The sequence below is a fragment of the Stomoxys calcitrans genome, chromosome 1 (assembly GCF_963082655.1).
Source record: "Stomoxys calcitrans chromosome 1, idStoCalc2.1, whole genome shotgun sequence".
Taxonomy (NCBI): domain Eukaryota; kingdom Metazoa; phylum Arthropoda; class Insecta; order Diptera; family Muscidae; genus Stomoxys; species Stomoxys calcitrans.
The window spans coordinates 125192289-125208082 of NC_081552.1; the positions used below are offsets into that span (position 1 = coordinate 125192289).

Consider the following 15794-nt stretch of genomic DNA (forward strand, 5'->3'; position numbering starts at 1 on the left):
CACGTCGTGCAAAATTTCATTCCAATGGGATAAGAATTGCGCACTCTAGAGGCTCAAGAAGTCAAGACCCAAGATCGGTTTATATGACAGCTATATCAAAACGTGGACCGATATGACCCATTTACGATACTAACAGACCTACGCTAATAAGAAGTATCAGTGCAAAATTTCAAGCGGCTAGCTTCTCTCCTTCGGAAGTTAGCTGCTTTCGACAGACAGACGGACGGACACGGCTAGATCGACATAAAATGTCGCGACGATCTAGAATATATATACTTTATGGGGTCTCAGACGAATATTTCGAGTAGTTACAAACAGAATGACAAAATTAGCCCCCCATCCTATGGTGGAGGGTATAAAAAGTAAACACAAAAATCTGATATCTCCACTCAAGAAGAATGTCTATGTATCAGCAATGTGCCGGAGCTAGCTCGCATATTTTGTTATTGTTCTACTAATGTGCACATGACTGGCATGGCCGTTTGTGCCTAAATTGGAAGAAAACAAAACCAAACGTTGTGCTGCTGGGCAACACTTATTTGTTCAAAAGTTTTACATGGTTTGCCAAGCAAAAACTCTTATTACCAAATAACCAGAGTGGTAAGATCATTCAAAAACTAATAACTACTTATTTTTAGGCATCGTTCATAATTACTTTTACATAGCGATGTCCTAGAAGTAAAGTACTTCCGCACAAGCATACCAAAGTTAAAAAATATGTACTTATGCCCAAGCATGCAAGTTGTCAAACAACAATGACATATTATCTTAGTTGAACGTTGCTAAAAATAACTATTAAGACTCAAACATGTTCGCGCCTTTCCCTTACAAATTATAAATCAAATTAAAACGTTACCTTCATCGCATCCGAAAGTTGAACCAAGAAACTTTCATTTTCAAAGCAAAGCGCTCTACGCATTCATCTACATTATTATTGTTTGAATAATACACTATTTTCTACTTTCAATATTAGCTAACAACACAAAAGCAAACTTCAATTCTATTTCATTAAAGATGGCCATCCCTTTGTGTTTTGTTTGACATATTCTTTTATAAACACAATATTCTAACACATGGGAGTGATTTTAAGAGTTTTGTGGCACAGAGCGTATATCAGAAGATTTACAATACAAAGGTCCCGAGTTCGAATCACGGACCAGGAAAATGATTTTTATACCCTCCACCATAAGATGGGGGGTATACTAATTTCGTCATTCGGTTTGTAACTAATCGAAATATTCGTCTGAGACCCCATAAAGTATATATATTCTTGATCGTCGTGACATTTTATGTCGATCTAGCCATGTCCGTATTTGAAATTTTGCGCAAATACTTCTTATTAGTGTAGGTCGGTTGGTATTGTAAATGGGCCATATCGGTCCATGTTTTGATATAGCTGCCATATAAACCGATCTTGGGTCTTGACTTCTTCAGCCTCTAGAGTGCGCAATTCTTATCCGATTGGAATAAAATTTTGCACGACGTGTTTTGTTATGATATCCAACAACTGGGCCAAGTATGGTTCAAATCAGTCCATAACCTGATATAGCTGCCATATAAACCGATCTTGGGTCTTGACTTCTTGAGCCTCTAGCGTGCGCAATTCTTATCCGATTGGAATGAAATTTTGCACGACGTGTTTTGTTATGATATCCAACAACTGTGCCAAGTATGGTTCAAATCGGTGTATAACCTGATATAGCTGCCATATAAACCGATCTTGGGTCTTGACTTCCTGAGCCTCTAGAGTGCGCAATTCTTATCCGATTGGAATGAAATTTGGCACGACGTGTTTTGTTATGATATCCAACAACTGTGCCAAGTATGGTTCAAATCGGTCCATCACCTTATATAGCTGTCATATAAACCGATCTGGGGTCTTGACTTCTTGAGCCTCTAGAGGGCGCAATTCTTATCCAATTTGAATGAATTTTGGCACGTAGTATTTTGTTATAATATCCAACAACTGTGCCAAATATGGTTGAAATCGGTTCAGAACCTGATATAGCTGTCATATAAACCGATCTTGGGTCTTGACTTCTTGAGCCTCTAGAGTGTGCAATTCTTATCCGATTGGAATGAAATTTTGCACGACGTGTTTCGTTATTATATCCAAAAACTGTGCCAAGTATGGTTCAAATCGGTCCATAACCTGATATAGCTGCCATATAAATCGATCTGGGATCTTGACTTCTTGAGCCTCCAGAAGTCGCAATTATTATCCGATTTGCCTGAAATTTTGTACGACGGATTCTCTCATGACCATCTCGATCGATCTCTCTATTTTACTTCTTGAGCCCACAAAGAGCGCAATTCTTATTCGAATTGGCTGATATTTTACACAGGTCTCCAACATAAATATAATTTAATTGTGGTCCAAACCGGACAATATCTTAATATCGCTCTAATCGCAGAGCAAATCTTTTCTTATATCCTTTTTTTGCCTAAGAAGAGATGCCGGGAAAAGAACTCGACAAATGCGATCCATGGTGGAGGGTATATAAGATTCGGCTCGGCCGAACTTAGCACGATTTTACTTGTTAAATTTTTTATTTCTTTAAAATTAATAATTCTTATATATAAAAATCAATTTATGTTTGTTTGTAGGTTTGTTTGTTTGTATGTTTGTGTGTTCCCTATAGACTCAGAAACGGCTGAACCGATTTTCTTGAAATTTCCACAGATGGGGTACCACAGATGGGGTACCAAACCTACCAAACATATATTTAGACCAATCACGACAATATGGGACTCAAATGAAAGGTATTTAGAATAAGAAAACGTATCTGATATCCAATTGTCGGACCAAGTGCTAGGGGGCCCACCCCAAGCCCCAAAACACCCCTAAATTGGACATATTTATCGACCATGGCAATATGGGACTCAAATGAAAGCTATTTTCGAGTAGAATACGAATCTGATATCCAAATGTGGGACCACGATTCTGGGGGTCCGCCACTTCCCCAAAACACCCCCCCTAACTGGACTTATTTGATGACCATGGAAATATGGGGCTTAAATAAAAGGTATTTGAGTTTAGAATTCGAATCTAATATCCAATCTAATGCGACCAAGTCTTTGGGAGGCCGCCTCACTAAAAGCATCCGACATAGGGGACAAATTTACGAGAATAGCAATATGGGGCTGAAATGAAAGGTCTTTGGGAGTAAAGCACGAATTTGATATCAATATTCTGGAAAAGTGTCTATGGGGCCACCCCACCCCCACAACACCACCCAAATAGTAAGTATTTTCTGAATATTGCACTATGAGGCTCAAATAAGAGGATTTTTAAAGTGGAACACGAATCCGATATATTTTTTCAAGGCCAACTTACTGAGTGGCCGCCCATTCCCCAAAACACCCCCAAGCCGATCATGTTTGCCGACTATGGAAATATGGGGCTAAAATTAAAGGTTTGTGAGAGTAGACCACGTATCTGATATAAACATTAGGGGCCAACTGTCTAGCGGACGTCCCACCAACATAACAACCCCCAAATAGGACGTATTTGCTCTCCAAGACGTATTTGCTCTTAAAGAGAGTGGAATTAAATATTCATAGTTTTTAGGGCAAATACCGCAAACTTGCTGCTTGGTGTTTGGGGGACCACCCCAATTCTCAAAACACCTCTAAATCGGGCATATTTACCGACCATGTTAATGTGGAGCTTAAATGAAAGGTATTGGGGGTAGAGCAAGAATTGATACCCATTTTCGGGACCAATTTTCTGGAGGTCTACCCCTTTCCCAAAATACCCCACAAACAGCAATTTTTTAGTGACCATCACAATATGGGGCTCAAATAAAGGTATTTGGGAGTAGAATACGAATTTGATATCCAAATGTAGGACCATGTATTTAGAGCATCACCCCTTTCCCAAAACACCCCCAAAGGGAAAAAATGTTTCGACCATGCCAATATGTGGCTCAAATGAAAGGTATTTGAGATTAGAAAACGAATTTGATAACCTATTTTGGAGCCATGTGTTTGGGGGACGCTTCATCGTGTAAACTCCTCTTAAGCCAATGGTAATATGGGGTTTAAATAAATTGTATTAGAGAGAAGAGCACGATGCTGATATTTTTTCAGGGCCAAGTATTTGGGGGACCACCTCTCCCCGAAAACACCACTAAATCAGACATCAAAGAATATCGGTCTGAAATGAAATATTTTAATAAAGATCATATGGGATTCAGATAAAGGCACTTATATTGTTAAACTGTTAGTCAAGCGGTATACTATTTTCGTAGCATGGTATTTCACTTAAAGATTTTTAATTTCCGAAAATAAATTTTCCAAGGAAACTTTTGTTCCATATAAAGAAAAATAAAGAGCAGCGGAGCGGGCTTGGGTCAGCTAGTAATAAATAAATACGCCCACAGCATGGGGAAAAATCAACGGATTTGTGGGAGGTAGAAAAATATTAAAAATATTTTTTATTTTAATAACGACACAGTATTTCCCTTCTAGTGCTACTAAGTGGTGTCGCTTTATTTGATTATTTCTATAATTCTATTTATGATTTATTTCTATTATTACAAATAAGTGCTTATTCTAGAGCTTCATCGAATGTTGTATGTAATGACATTTGTAATACCGGTAACACAGAAGTTATTCCTGTTGATAACTCGTTATACTTTAGAAGCTAGTAAATCTAAGGATAATGAGTTATCCATTATTTTACATGCCAAAAATAATGACATGTACTTACCAAGTTTTTGCTGGGTAATAGTAAGAACTATCGCCATCGCACCAAATAGACTGGCAAATGAGTACTTTACTACAGAAAATCGTTTAATATGGCATTTTGATTTGATTTAAAAACAAGTAAATGATTGCTAAGTTCGGCCGGGCCGAATCTTGGGAACCCACCACCATGGATTTTGCTAAAATATGGGAGCTATATCTAATTATACACCGATTTGGACCGATCTTGGCACAGTTATTGAAAGTCATAACATAACACTTGTGCAAAATTCCACCCAAATCGAATGAAAATTGATACTTCCAAGGGCGCAAGGAGTCAAATCGGGAGATCGGTTTGTATGGAAGCTATATTCAAATCTGAACCCATATGGCCCATTTGCAATCCCCAACGACCTACATCAATATTAGGTACCTGTGCAAAATTTCAAGCAGCTAGCTCCACGAGTTCGGCCGCTGTCGTGATTTCGACAGACGAACGGATATGGCTAGTTCGACTCAGAATATCGAGACGATCATGAGTATATATACTTTATGAGGTCCTAGATCAATATTTCGAGGTGTTACAAACGGGATGGCTAAATTAGTATACCCCATCCAACGCTGGTGGGTGGAAATTATGCACATAGTATTCTGTTATTAGTCCCAACAAAAGAGCTAAGTACGGTCCAAATCGGTCAAGAACATGATAGAGCGCCCATATTGACTGATCTCCCGATTTGACTTCTTGAGCCCTTACAAGCCGCAATTTTTTTCCGATTTGGCTGAAATTTTGCATATAGCGTTCTGTTTTGACTCTCAACAATTGCGCCAAGTACTGTCTAATTCGGTCTATAACTAGATATTGCTCCCATATTTTAGCAGAATCCTTGGTGGTGCGTTCCCAAGATTCGGCCCGGCCGAACTTAGCCCGCTTCTACTTTTTTCTTCTAACATCCCCTTCATAATTAGGCAGCAGTCATTTTCAGCCAACAACAGACTTTTTAGCAGTAAGCCTACGGCTCTGAAATTGCAGTACTACTGCTACAATAGCAGTAAAATTAACCACTAATATTCAGCAGACAGTGTTTGCTATCGTCAGCAACATTTATTTTATGAGCGCAAGCAATCTGTGATTGCTGTAGCATAATCTTTTAATATGAACGTATACACTCGGAGAAAATTGTTAGTAAAACCAGCAAAAATGTTTGCTGCAACAGCAAACATTTTCTGCTGTTTTCAAACGATAGAAATTTAAAAATAGCTCAAAAATTTAATAAATATTAAAAAAATATATATTTCATCTAATATTTCAATGTTACAAGCATATAACGTAAAATTGTATCCAATTTTCTATGATTTGGTTATTAATGAATTTATATAACAGCAGTCAAAATAATTACTGCAATTATATATTTTTGCTTTTAAACAAAAAATTAGCCCCCAATGGTAATTTTTTTTATAATATATAGATTATGCCCCAATTTGTGTTCAGCAGTTCCAAAATTTTGCATGGATTCATTCAAAAGTTAAACATTTTTAATTTAATATCAGCAGACTGTGTTTGCTGATATTAGCAGACTAATTTCTTTGGGTGTACAAATACCATGTTTTAATCTTATGCTGGAGAGCTTAAAAATTTCGATTTACAAAATACACTTACCGGAACTACTTGATTTCTGGCCCCCCAGCATAATGGCTTAAACGATCCACGTCTGGTTGTGTATTGGAATTCGTTGAAATGATTTTGCCAGTCATATGATAGAAGCCTTGCTTCAAGTGTCATACCTGCCAGTTCTGGAGGTGCTGATATTATCACTGGATTTGAATCCCTGTGAACAAATAAATAAGTTGGTGTTAATATCTTATATTTGTTAAATTAATTATCAGCTATGAGGACATTGATCTTGAACTGACTTCATAACACCATAGTAAAAATAACATGCCAAAAAATTTCTTAACCTAGTTAACACAATTTTTCATAATTTACTTTAATCTCCAATCCATGAAATTGTAATCTTGATTTTAAGTTGGCTATGATTTTTTCCTTATTTTGTGTTCTGTCCAGCTAAAGAAATTTTTAATCATGTTACCCTTTACATTTTCTTTTGCTTATTGTGATCAAGCAGGCTTTTATATGTGACTAGATGGCCTGGGTCCGCTCCGCTGCGCCTTCTTTTACTTTATATGGAACAAACGTTTCCTTGGAATATTTATTTTCGACAATTTAAGAGCTTTTAGTGAAATACCATGCTACGAAAATAGTATATCGCTTGACTAACAATTTAACAATATAATGCCTTTATCGGAATCCCATATGAACTTTATTGGTCTACGAATTTAAGTTTGGATGTAAGGTGTACATCATTCTTAAAATTATTTATTTCAGCCCGATATTCTCATGGTGTCTGATTTAGGTGTGTTTTCGGGGGTGAGGTGGTCCCTCAGACACTTGGCCCTGAAAAAATATTAGCATCGTGCTATTCTTTCAAATATCATTTATTTAAACCTCATATTGCCATTGGTTTAGGGGAGTTTACACGATGAAGCGCCCCCCAAACAAATGGCCCCAAAATAGGTTATCAAATTGGTTTTCTAATCTCAAATACCTTTATTTGAGCCCCATATTGCGATGGTCACAAAAAATTGCTGTTTGTGGGGTATTTTGTATATCAATTCTTGTTCGACTCCCCAATACCTTTCATTTAAGTTCCACATTGACATGGTCGGTAAATGTGCCCGATTTAGGGGTGTTTTGGTTATTGGGGTGGTCCCCCAAACACTAAGCCCGGAAAATATATCAGAAACGTACTCTATTCTCATATATCTATATATCATTTATTTGAACACCATATTGCCATTGGCCTCAAAATTGGATATCAAAATCGTTTTCTAATCTCATTAAAACTCCTTATTGCAAAAGTCAGCAAATATGTCCGGTTTGGGGTATTGGCCCTAAAAACTACAAATATTTAGTTCCACTCTCTTGGTGAGCAAATACGTCCTATGTGGGGGTTGTTATGGTGGTGGGACGTCCGCTAGACAGTTGGTCCATAATGTTGATATCAGATACGTGGTCTACTCCCACATACCTTTAATTTGAGCCCCATAATTCCATAGTCGGCAAACATGGCTGGCTTGGGGGGTGTTTTGGGGGATGGGCGGCCACTCAGTGAGTTGGCCTTGAAAATATATATCGGATTCGTGTTCCACTCTAAAAACCCTCTTATTTGAGACTCATATTGCAATAGTCAGCAAATACTCCTATTTGGGTGGTGTTGTGGGGGTAGGGTGGCCCCATAGACACTTTTCCCCAATATTGATATCAGATTCGTGCTTTACTCCCAAAGACCCTTCATTTGAGCCCTATATTGCTATAGTCGTACATTTGTCCCCTTTGGAGGATGTTTTTGGGGAAAGGCGGCCCCCCAAATACTTGATCCCATATTTGGATATCAGATTCTAGTTCTACACTCAAATACCTTTTGTTTAAGCCCCATATTCCCATGGTCAGTAAATAAGTCCTGTTGTTTTCCTGGTGTTTTGGGGAAGGGGTGGACCCCCAGAAACGTGGTCCCACATTTGGATATCAGATTCGTATTCTACTCGCAAAAACCTTTCATTTGAATCACATATTGCCGTGGTCGGTAAATATGTCTGATTTAGGGGTGTTTTGAGGGGTTGGGGTGGTCCCCCTAGCACTTCTAAAATTTCAACAAGCTTTCATAAATTTAGGACCTTACCTGGTCATTAGCGGCGTTTCCGTCGTTTGGTCTTTTTCTACAAAAAATTGTGCGATTTACTTTTAATTTAAAGGATTTAGTAGGATGAACGAATGATTTCGATTTAGGCAGATTTTTTGTTTAGCGAAATAGCATTTTTGTAAACATATTTGAGAAATTCTTGCAAGAATTTGTGGCAAGTATGAAGTTTTCTATATGTTATTGTCTTATGACTTGTGAAGTTTTGCTATTGTTAAAGTTGCACACATAGTGTGAAACGAAAAATCAAACATAAGGCAATCACATTTCAAATGTTTTTTTCTCGATTAGAGTGGTGCTTTTTTTCTTCTGCCAAAAACGTAAATAAATTAGCCGTTTTTGTGGTTAGCCGGATGAAAGCAACGCTAAATTCCATTGTTTTCACAACTTTATGAATTGGCCAGCTTTCTACTACTACTAAAACTAAAAAAAAAAAAAAAAAAAAAAACTACTACTAAAACAATTTTTACGCATTAAAATATGAGCTGTTGTTGCAGTTTTAGGTTATGTTATACAAAAACAAGCAAAAGCGTGCTAAGTTCGGCCGGGTCGAATCTTATACCCTCCACCATGGATCTTTTCCCGTCATCTCTTCTTAGGCAAAAAAGGATATAAGAAAAGATTTTCTCTGCTATTAGAGCGATATCAAGTTATAGTCCGGCTTGGACCACAATTAAATTATATGTTGGAGATCTGTGTAAAATTTCAGCCAATTCGTATAAGAATTGCGCTCTTTGTGGGGTCAAGAAGTAAAATAGAGAGATCGATTTATATGGGAGCTGTGTCGGGCTATAGACCGATTAAGACCTTAATAAACACGTATGTTGATGGTCACGAGAGAATCCGTCGTACAAAATTTCAGGCAAATCGAATAATAATTGCGACCTCTAGAGGCTCAAGAAGTCAAGATCCCAGATCGGTTTATATGGCAGGAATAGCAGGTTATGAACCGATTTGAACCATACTTGGCACAGTTGTTGGATATCATAACAAAACATGTCGTCCAAAATTTTATTCCAATCGGATAAGAATTGTGCACTCTAGAGGCTCAAGCAGTCAAGACCCAAGATCAGTTATATGACAGCTATATCAGGTTATGAACCGATTTGAATCATACTCTGCACAGTTTATGGATATCATAAAAAACACGACGTGCAAAATTTCATTTCAATTAGATAAGAATTGCGCGCTCTAGAGGCTCAAGAAGTCAAGACCCAAGTTCGGTTTGTATGGCAGCTAAATCAGGTAATGGACCGATTTAAACCATACTTGGCACAGTTGTTGGATATCATAACGAAACACGTTTTGCAAATTTTCATCCCAATCCGATAAGAACTGCGCACTCTAGAGGCTCAAGAAGTCAAGACCCAAAATCGGTTTATATGGCAGCTATATCAGGTTATGGACCGATTTGAACCATACTAAGCACAGTTGTTGGATATCATAAAAAAATAAGTCGTGCAAAATTTCAATTGAATTGGATAAGAATTGCGCACTCTAGAGGCTCAAAAAGTCAAGACCCAAGATCAGTTTATATGACAGCTATATCAGGTTATGGACTGATTTGAATCATACTCTGCACAGTTTTTGGATATCATAAAAAACACGACGTGCAAAATTTTATTTCAATTGGATAAGAATTGCGCACTCTAGAGGCTCAAAAAGTCAAGACCCAAGATCGGTTTATATGGCAGCTATATCAGGTTATGAACCGATTTGAACCATACTTGGCACAGTTGTTGGATATCATAAAAAACACGACGTGCAAAATTTCATTTCAATTGGATAAGAATTGTGCACTCTAGAGGCTCAAAAAGTCAACACCCAAGATCGGTTTATATGGCAGCTATATCAGGTTATGAACCGATTTGAAGCATACTTGGCACAGTTGTAGGATATCATAACAAAATAAGTCGTGCAAAATTTCATTTCAATTGGATAAGAGTTGCGCACTCTAGAGTCTCAAAAAGTCAAGACCCAAGATCGGTTTATATGGCAGTTATATCAGGTTATAAACCGATTTGAACTATACTTGGCACAGTTGTTGGATATCATAAAAAACACGACGTGCAAAATTTCATTTCAATTGGAAAAGAATTGCGCATTCTAGAGGCTCAAAAAGTCAAGGCCCAAGATCGGTTTATATGGCAGCTATATCAGGTTATGAACCGATTGGAACCATACTTGGAACAGTCGTTGGATATCATAACAAAACACGTCGTGCAAAATTTCATTTCAATTAGATAAGAATTGCGCACTCTAGAGGCTCAAAAGGTCAAGACCCAAGATCAGTTTATGTGACAGCTATATCAGGTTATGAACCGATTTGAACCATACTAAGCACAGTAATTGTATATCATAAAAAACACGACGTGCAAAATTTCATTTCAATTGGATAAGAATTGCGCACTCTAGAGGCTCAAAAAGTCAAGACCCAAGATCAGTTTATATGACAGCTATATCAGGTTATGGACCGATTTGAATCATACTCTGCACAGTTTTTGGATATCATAAAAAACACGACGTGCAAAATGTTATTTCAATTGGATAAGACTGGACCGATTTGAATCATACTCTGCACAGTTTTTGGATATCATAAAAAACACGACGTGCAAAATTTTATTTCAATTGGATAAGAATTGCGCACTTTAGAGGCTGAAGAAGTCAAGACCCAAGATCGGTTTATATGGCAGCTATATCAGGTTATGGACCGATTTGAACCATACTTGGCACAGTTGTTGGATATCATAAAAAACACTACGTGCAAATTTAATTTCAATTGGATAAGAATTGAGCATTCTAGAGGCTCAAAATGTCAAGACCCAAGATCGGTTTATATGGCTGCTATATCAGGTTATGAACCGATTTGAACCATACTTGGCAAAGTCGTTGGATATCATAACAAAACACGTCGTGAAAAATTTTATTTTAATTGGATAAGAATTACGCACTCTAGAGGCTCAAAAAGTCAAGAGCCAAGATCAGTTTATATGACAGCTATATCAGGTTATGAACCGATTTGAGTCATACTCTGCACAGTGTTTGGATATCATAAAAACACGACGTGCAAAATTTCATTTCAATTGGATAAGAATTGTGCACTCTAGAGGCTCAAAAAGTCAAGACCCAAGGTCGGTTTATATTGCAGCTATATCAGGTTATGAACCGATTTGAACCATACTAAGCACAGTAATTGTATATCATAAAAAACACGACGTGCAAAATTTTATTCCAATCGGATAAGAATTGCGCACCCTAGAGGCTCAAGAAGTCACGACCCAAGATCAGTTTATATGACAGCTATATCAGGTTATGAACCGATTTGAATCATACTCTGCACAGTTTTTGGATATCATAAAAAACACGACGTGCAAAATTTCATCCCAATCGGATAAGAATTGCGCACTCTAGAGGCTCAAGAAGTCAAGACCCAAGCTCGGTTTATATGGCAGCTATATCAGGTTATGAACCGTTTTGAACCATACTTGCCACAGTTGTTGGATATCATAACAAAACACGTCGTGCAAAATTTCATTTCAATGGGATAAGAATTACGCACTCTAGAGGCTCAAAAAGTCAAGACCCAAGATCGGTTTATATGGCAGCTATATCAAAACATGGACCTATATGGCCCATTTACAATACCAAACGACCTACACTAATAAAAAGTATTTGTGCAAAATATCAGGAGGCTAGCTTTAAACCTTCGGAAGTTAGCGTGCTTTCGACAGACAGACGGACTGACGGACACGGCTAGATCGACATAAAATGTCGCGACGATCAAGAATATATATACTTTATGGGGTCTCAGACGAATATTTCGAGTAGTTACAATCAGAATGACGAAATTAGTATACCCCCCATATAAACCGATCTTGGGTCTTGACTTCTTGAGCCTCTAGAGTGCGCAATTCTTATCCGATTGGAATGGATTTTTGCACGAAGTATTTTGTTATGATATCCAACAACTGTGCCAGGTATGGTTCAAATCGGTTCATAACCTGATATAGCTGTCATATAAACAGATCTGGGAACTTTACGTTTTGAGCTTCTGGAGGGCGCTATTCCTATCTGTTTTGGCTGAAATTTTGCATGACTTATTTAATTCTTATTTTCAACAACTGTGTCAAATAAGGTTCAAATCGGTTCATAACCTGATATAGCTGCCATATAAACCGATCTGAGATCTTGACTTCTTGAGCCTCTTGAATTCGCAATTATTATCCGATTTGCCTGAAATTTTGTACGACGGATCCTCTAATGGCCATCAACATACGTGTTTATTATGATCTGAATCGATCTATAGCCCGATACAGCTCCCATATAAATCGATCTCTCTATTTTACTTCTTGAGCCCCCAAAGAGCGCTATTCTTATTCGAATTGGTTGACATTTTACACAGGTCTCCAACATATAATTTAATTGTGGTCCAAACCGGACCATAACTTGATATCGCTCTAATAGCAGAGAAAATCTTTTCTTATATCCTTTTTTGCCTAAGAAGAGATGCCGGAAAAAGAACTCGACAATTGCGACCCATGGTGGAGGGTATATAAGATTCGGCCCGGCCCAACTTAGCACGCTTTTACTTGTTTTTTTTTAAACTTTTACTTCCAAAGCTACATTAAATATCATGATTTTAACATAGGGCTTTGCGCGGTTCATTTAGTCGTTTAGTTAACAACATATTGAATTATCCATTTCCGTCCTTAAGAAATATATATATTCTTGATCATCGTAAACAATTTAACGATGTCCATGTGCCTGTTGTAATCACCCTACAGCCTTTTGAGCTGATATTTGGCACAGTGAATGATGCTAAGACCCCCAATGCGCGTGGTGTATGGTCTAGATCGGATTATATCTTAATGTAGCCCTTATATAGATCGATCCCCAGATTAAAGGCTAAGACCCATATAATCAAATTTTTTGCTCAATTTTGCTGAAAGTTGACGTAGTGAGATGTGTTTTGCTCTTTAAAGTCCGTGCCGAATATAGTTTAGATCGGATCATTTTTGAGTTTGTCACCCATATAGACCGATCGAAGATCTTTCTCCCAAAACTGGCTTACATATAACCTATTTTGCTGAAATATGGCACAGTCATATATGTTGAAGTTGGCTAACATATTTGAACTGTGTTTTACTACACATCTTCCCTGAGTATTGCACAGATAAAACCATAATTGAAAATACACTCAGAAAATTGGTGCGCATAAAATAAAGTAAAACACAGTCCAAATAAGTTAGCCAATTTTAATATAATTTGTTTACATAGTTCATAAACTTGGGATTGGGAAGTCATTTAACTGAACCAAGTTTCTCGATCTTTTGAGAAAGATGGACATCCCACAGATCACAAAGGCGACGGTCTTCATCAAGACCGCGGGCGGCGAAATCGCGACGGAACGCATGATGGATGTCTTAAACAGGCAAAACCAAGATTTGGTCGTGGAGAAAAGGGAGATTTTCCACAGGGAGGAGAATTGTCACCGACTCTCTCAATATTGGGAAGCCTGGGATAAGCAATGATCCTAACTAATACTAAACATCTGACAGGGCGGTGATACAGAACTCAATGCCGCTCAACGCACAATGAGCAGACAATGGAACCAAAATCTATTCCCAAGCAGCCCATTTACTCAAGATTTGGAAGACTAGTATTGGCAAATATCCTAATATTGGAACATCAGACAGTGCAAGGATGGCACACTTAATACAGCCTAACGATCAGGGACCCGATGTTGAAACCATCACCGACTGTCTCAATATTCGGAAGACTAGGATATGCAAAGATCCTAATATTAAAACGTCAGTCAGTGCAATGACGGGAAACTCAATGCTGCCTAAAGAACAGGGAGCAAACGATGAAACCATCACCACATTACTCCCAAGAAGCCCATCGAATGGAGGACCAATGATTGAAGCCATCTAGACAAACCTCCACCGGAGCGAGACAACTATTCACGCTCTGATGGAGAAAGGCAAGGCAAAGGCAGCAAGGACAAGATTCATATTGCTTTAATTCAGGAGCCACAGACGACCAGGAATAAAGTTTCTGGACTGAATCATATCAACTACCAATTATTGTACGCTAACATTGGTACTGGGCCGAAAATTTGCGTTATTTGTGATACTAATTTAAACGGTTGCTGAAGAAAACAAAACAGGCAGGAAATGAGGTACTTATAGGGTGCGATGCGAAGTCTCACCACATTTCGTGGACAGTACCAACATTAATCAGCGGGGCCAAGCCCTAATAACACTTAACATTGGTAACACCGCTACATTTGTTAATAGGATTAGGGAAGAGGTTTTAGATGTGACAATGTGTTCGGAAAATCTAATCGATGAAGTTCAGGATTAGAGGGTCTCCATGGAGCATTCCTTCTCTGACCATCGCAACATTTGATTTAGAAAAGCACCGCCTGTGCAGAATCCGATAAGATTCCATTATAAGTTTAAAACGAATTGGCAAAATTCGGAAGACTACTCTAAAGAAGGCTTGGGCAAGATAATTTAGATTGTCCAATCATAGAAGACAAATACGACAATGTCAGGAGGATTACAACTGGATTAGTGGAGTCTTTCGAAGGTAGTTGTTCTCTTCGAGAAAGGAAATCAGCCCAAGATAAACCCTGGATGACCGGAGAGATTCGCAACATTGGGAAAAGGTCCGCAAACTTTATAACAGAGAACGGAAAAAAGCGGAAGTATATTGGGATGTGTATTACACACAGCTCAAGGAATACAATAAGATTACCAGAGCGGCAAAACGTGTCTCCTGAAAGTTTTTCTGCGACCAGGTTGATAGCGTTAACGACGCCGCTACGATGACAAAGTTTCTCTCAAAAATCCATGTTCAAAATGAAACCTTAGTAGACGACATGGGAGTAAGCGCAGAGACAACGGCGGACATGTTGAGGCTTTGATGAAAACGCTTTTACTACAGGATACGTCGGGACTCACGGAGACTCCGGAATCTTGGAATAATGAGGTTTATCGAAGCCTTATCATTACAGAATTTGTGGTCAAGGAAACCTTGATGAGCTTCAAACCATTGAAATCACCTGGACCTGATGGAATATTTCCGGCTACTACAGCAGAATATCTGGGCACTATTTTCACTGCATGCCTAGGATGTGCATACATTCCGAAAGTCTGGCAGGGACAAGGGTAGTATTTATACCCAAGCCCGGCAAGGCAAGTTATGCGACACCAAGGCGTACAGATGTTGGGCACTATGTAGACGGACCGTAGGCTCGATATGGGTCCTGAACCCGAGGATAGTCCACTGGCTCTACAGGAGCGTGATTCGAACAATACTTACTTACGCCTCAGTATTTTG

At 38.3% G+C, this 15794-nt stretch overlaps 1 protein-coding gene across 1 annotated transcript in view; it reads right to left on the reverse strand.

The window, feature by feature from the left end:
• Positions 1-15794, reverse strand: part of LOC106095163 (MOXD1 homolog 2-like) — a 600098-nt gene that overhangs the window by 218514 nt on the left and 365790 nt on the right. The window contains exon 8 of the mRNA XM_059366963.1: positions 6350-6518. Coding sequence (XP_059222946.1) covers positions 6350-6518 — 169 coding nt within the window. The remainder of the gene's footprint in view (positions 1-6349; positions 6519-15794) is intronic.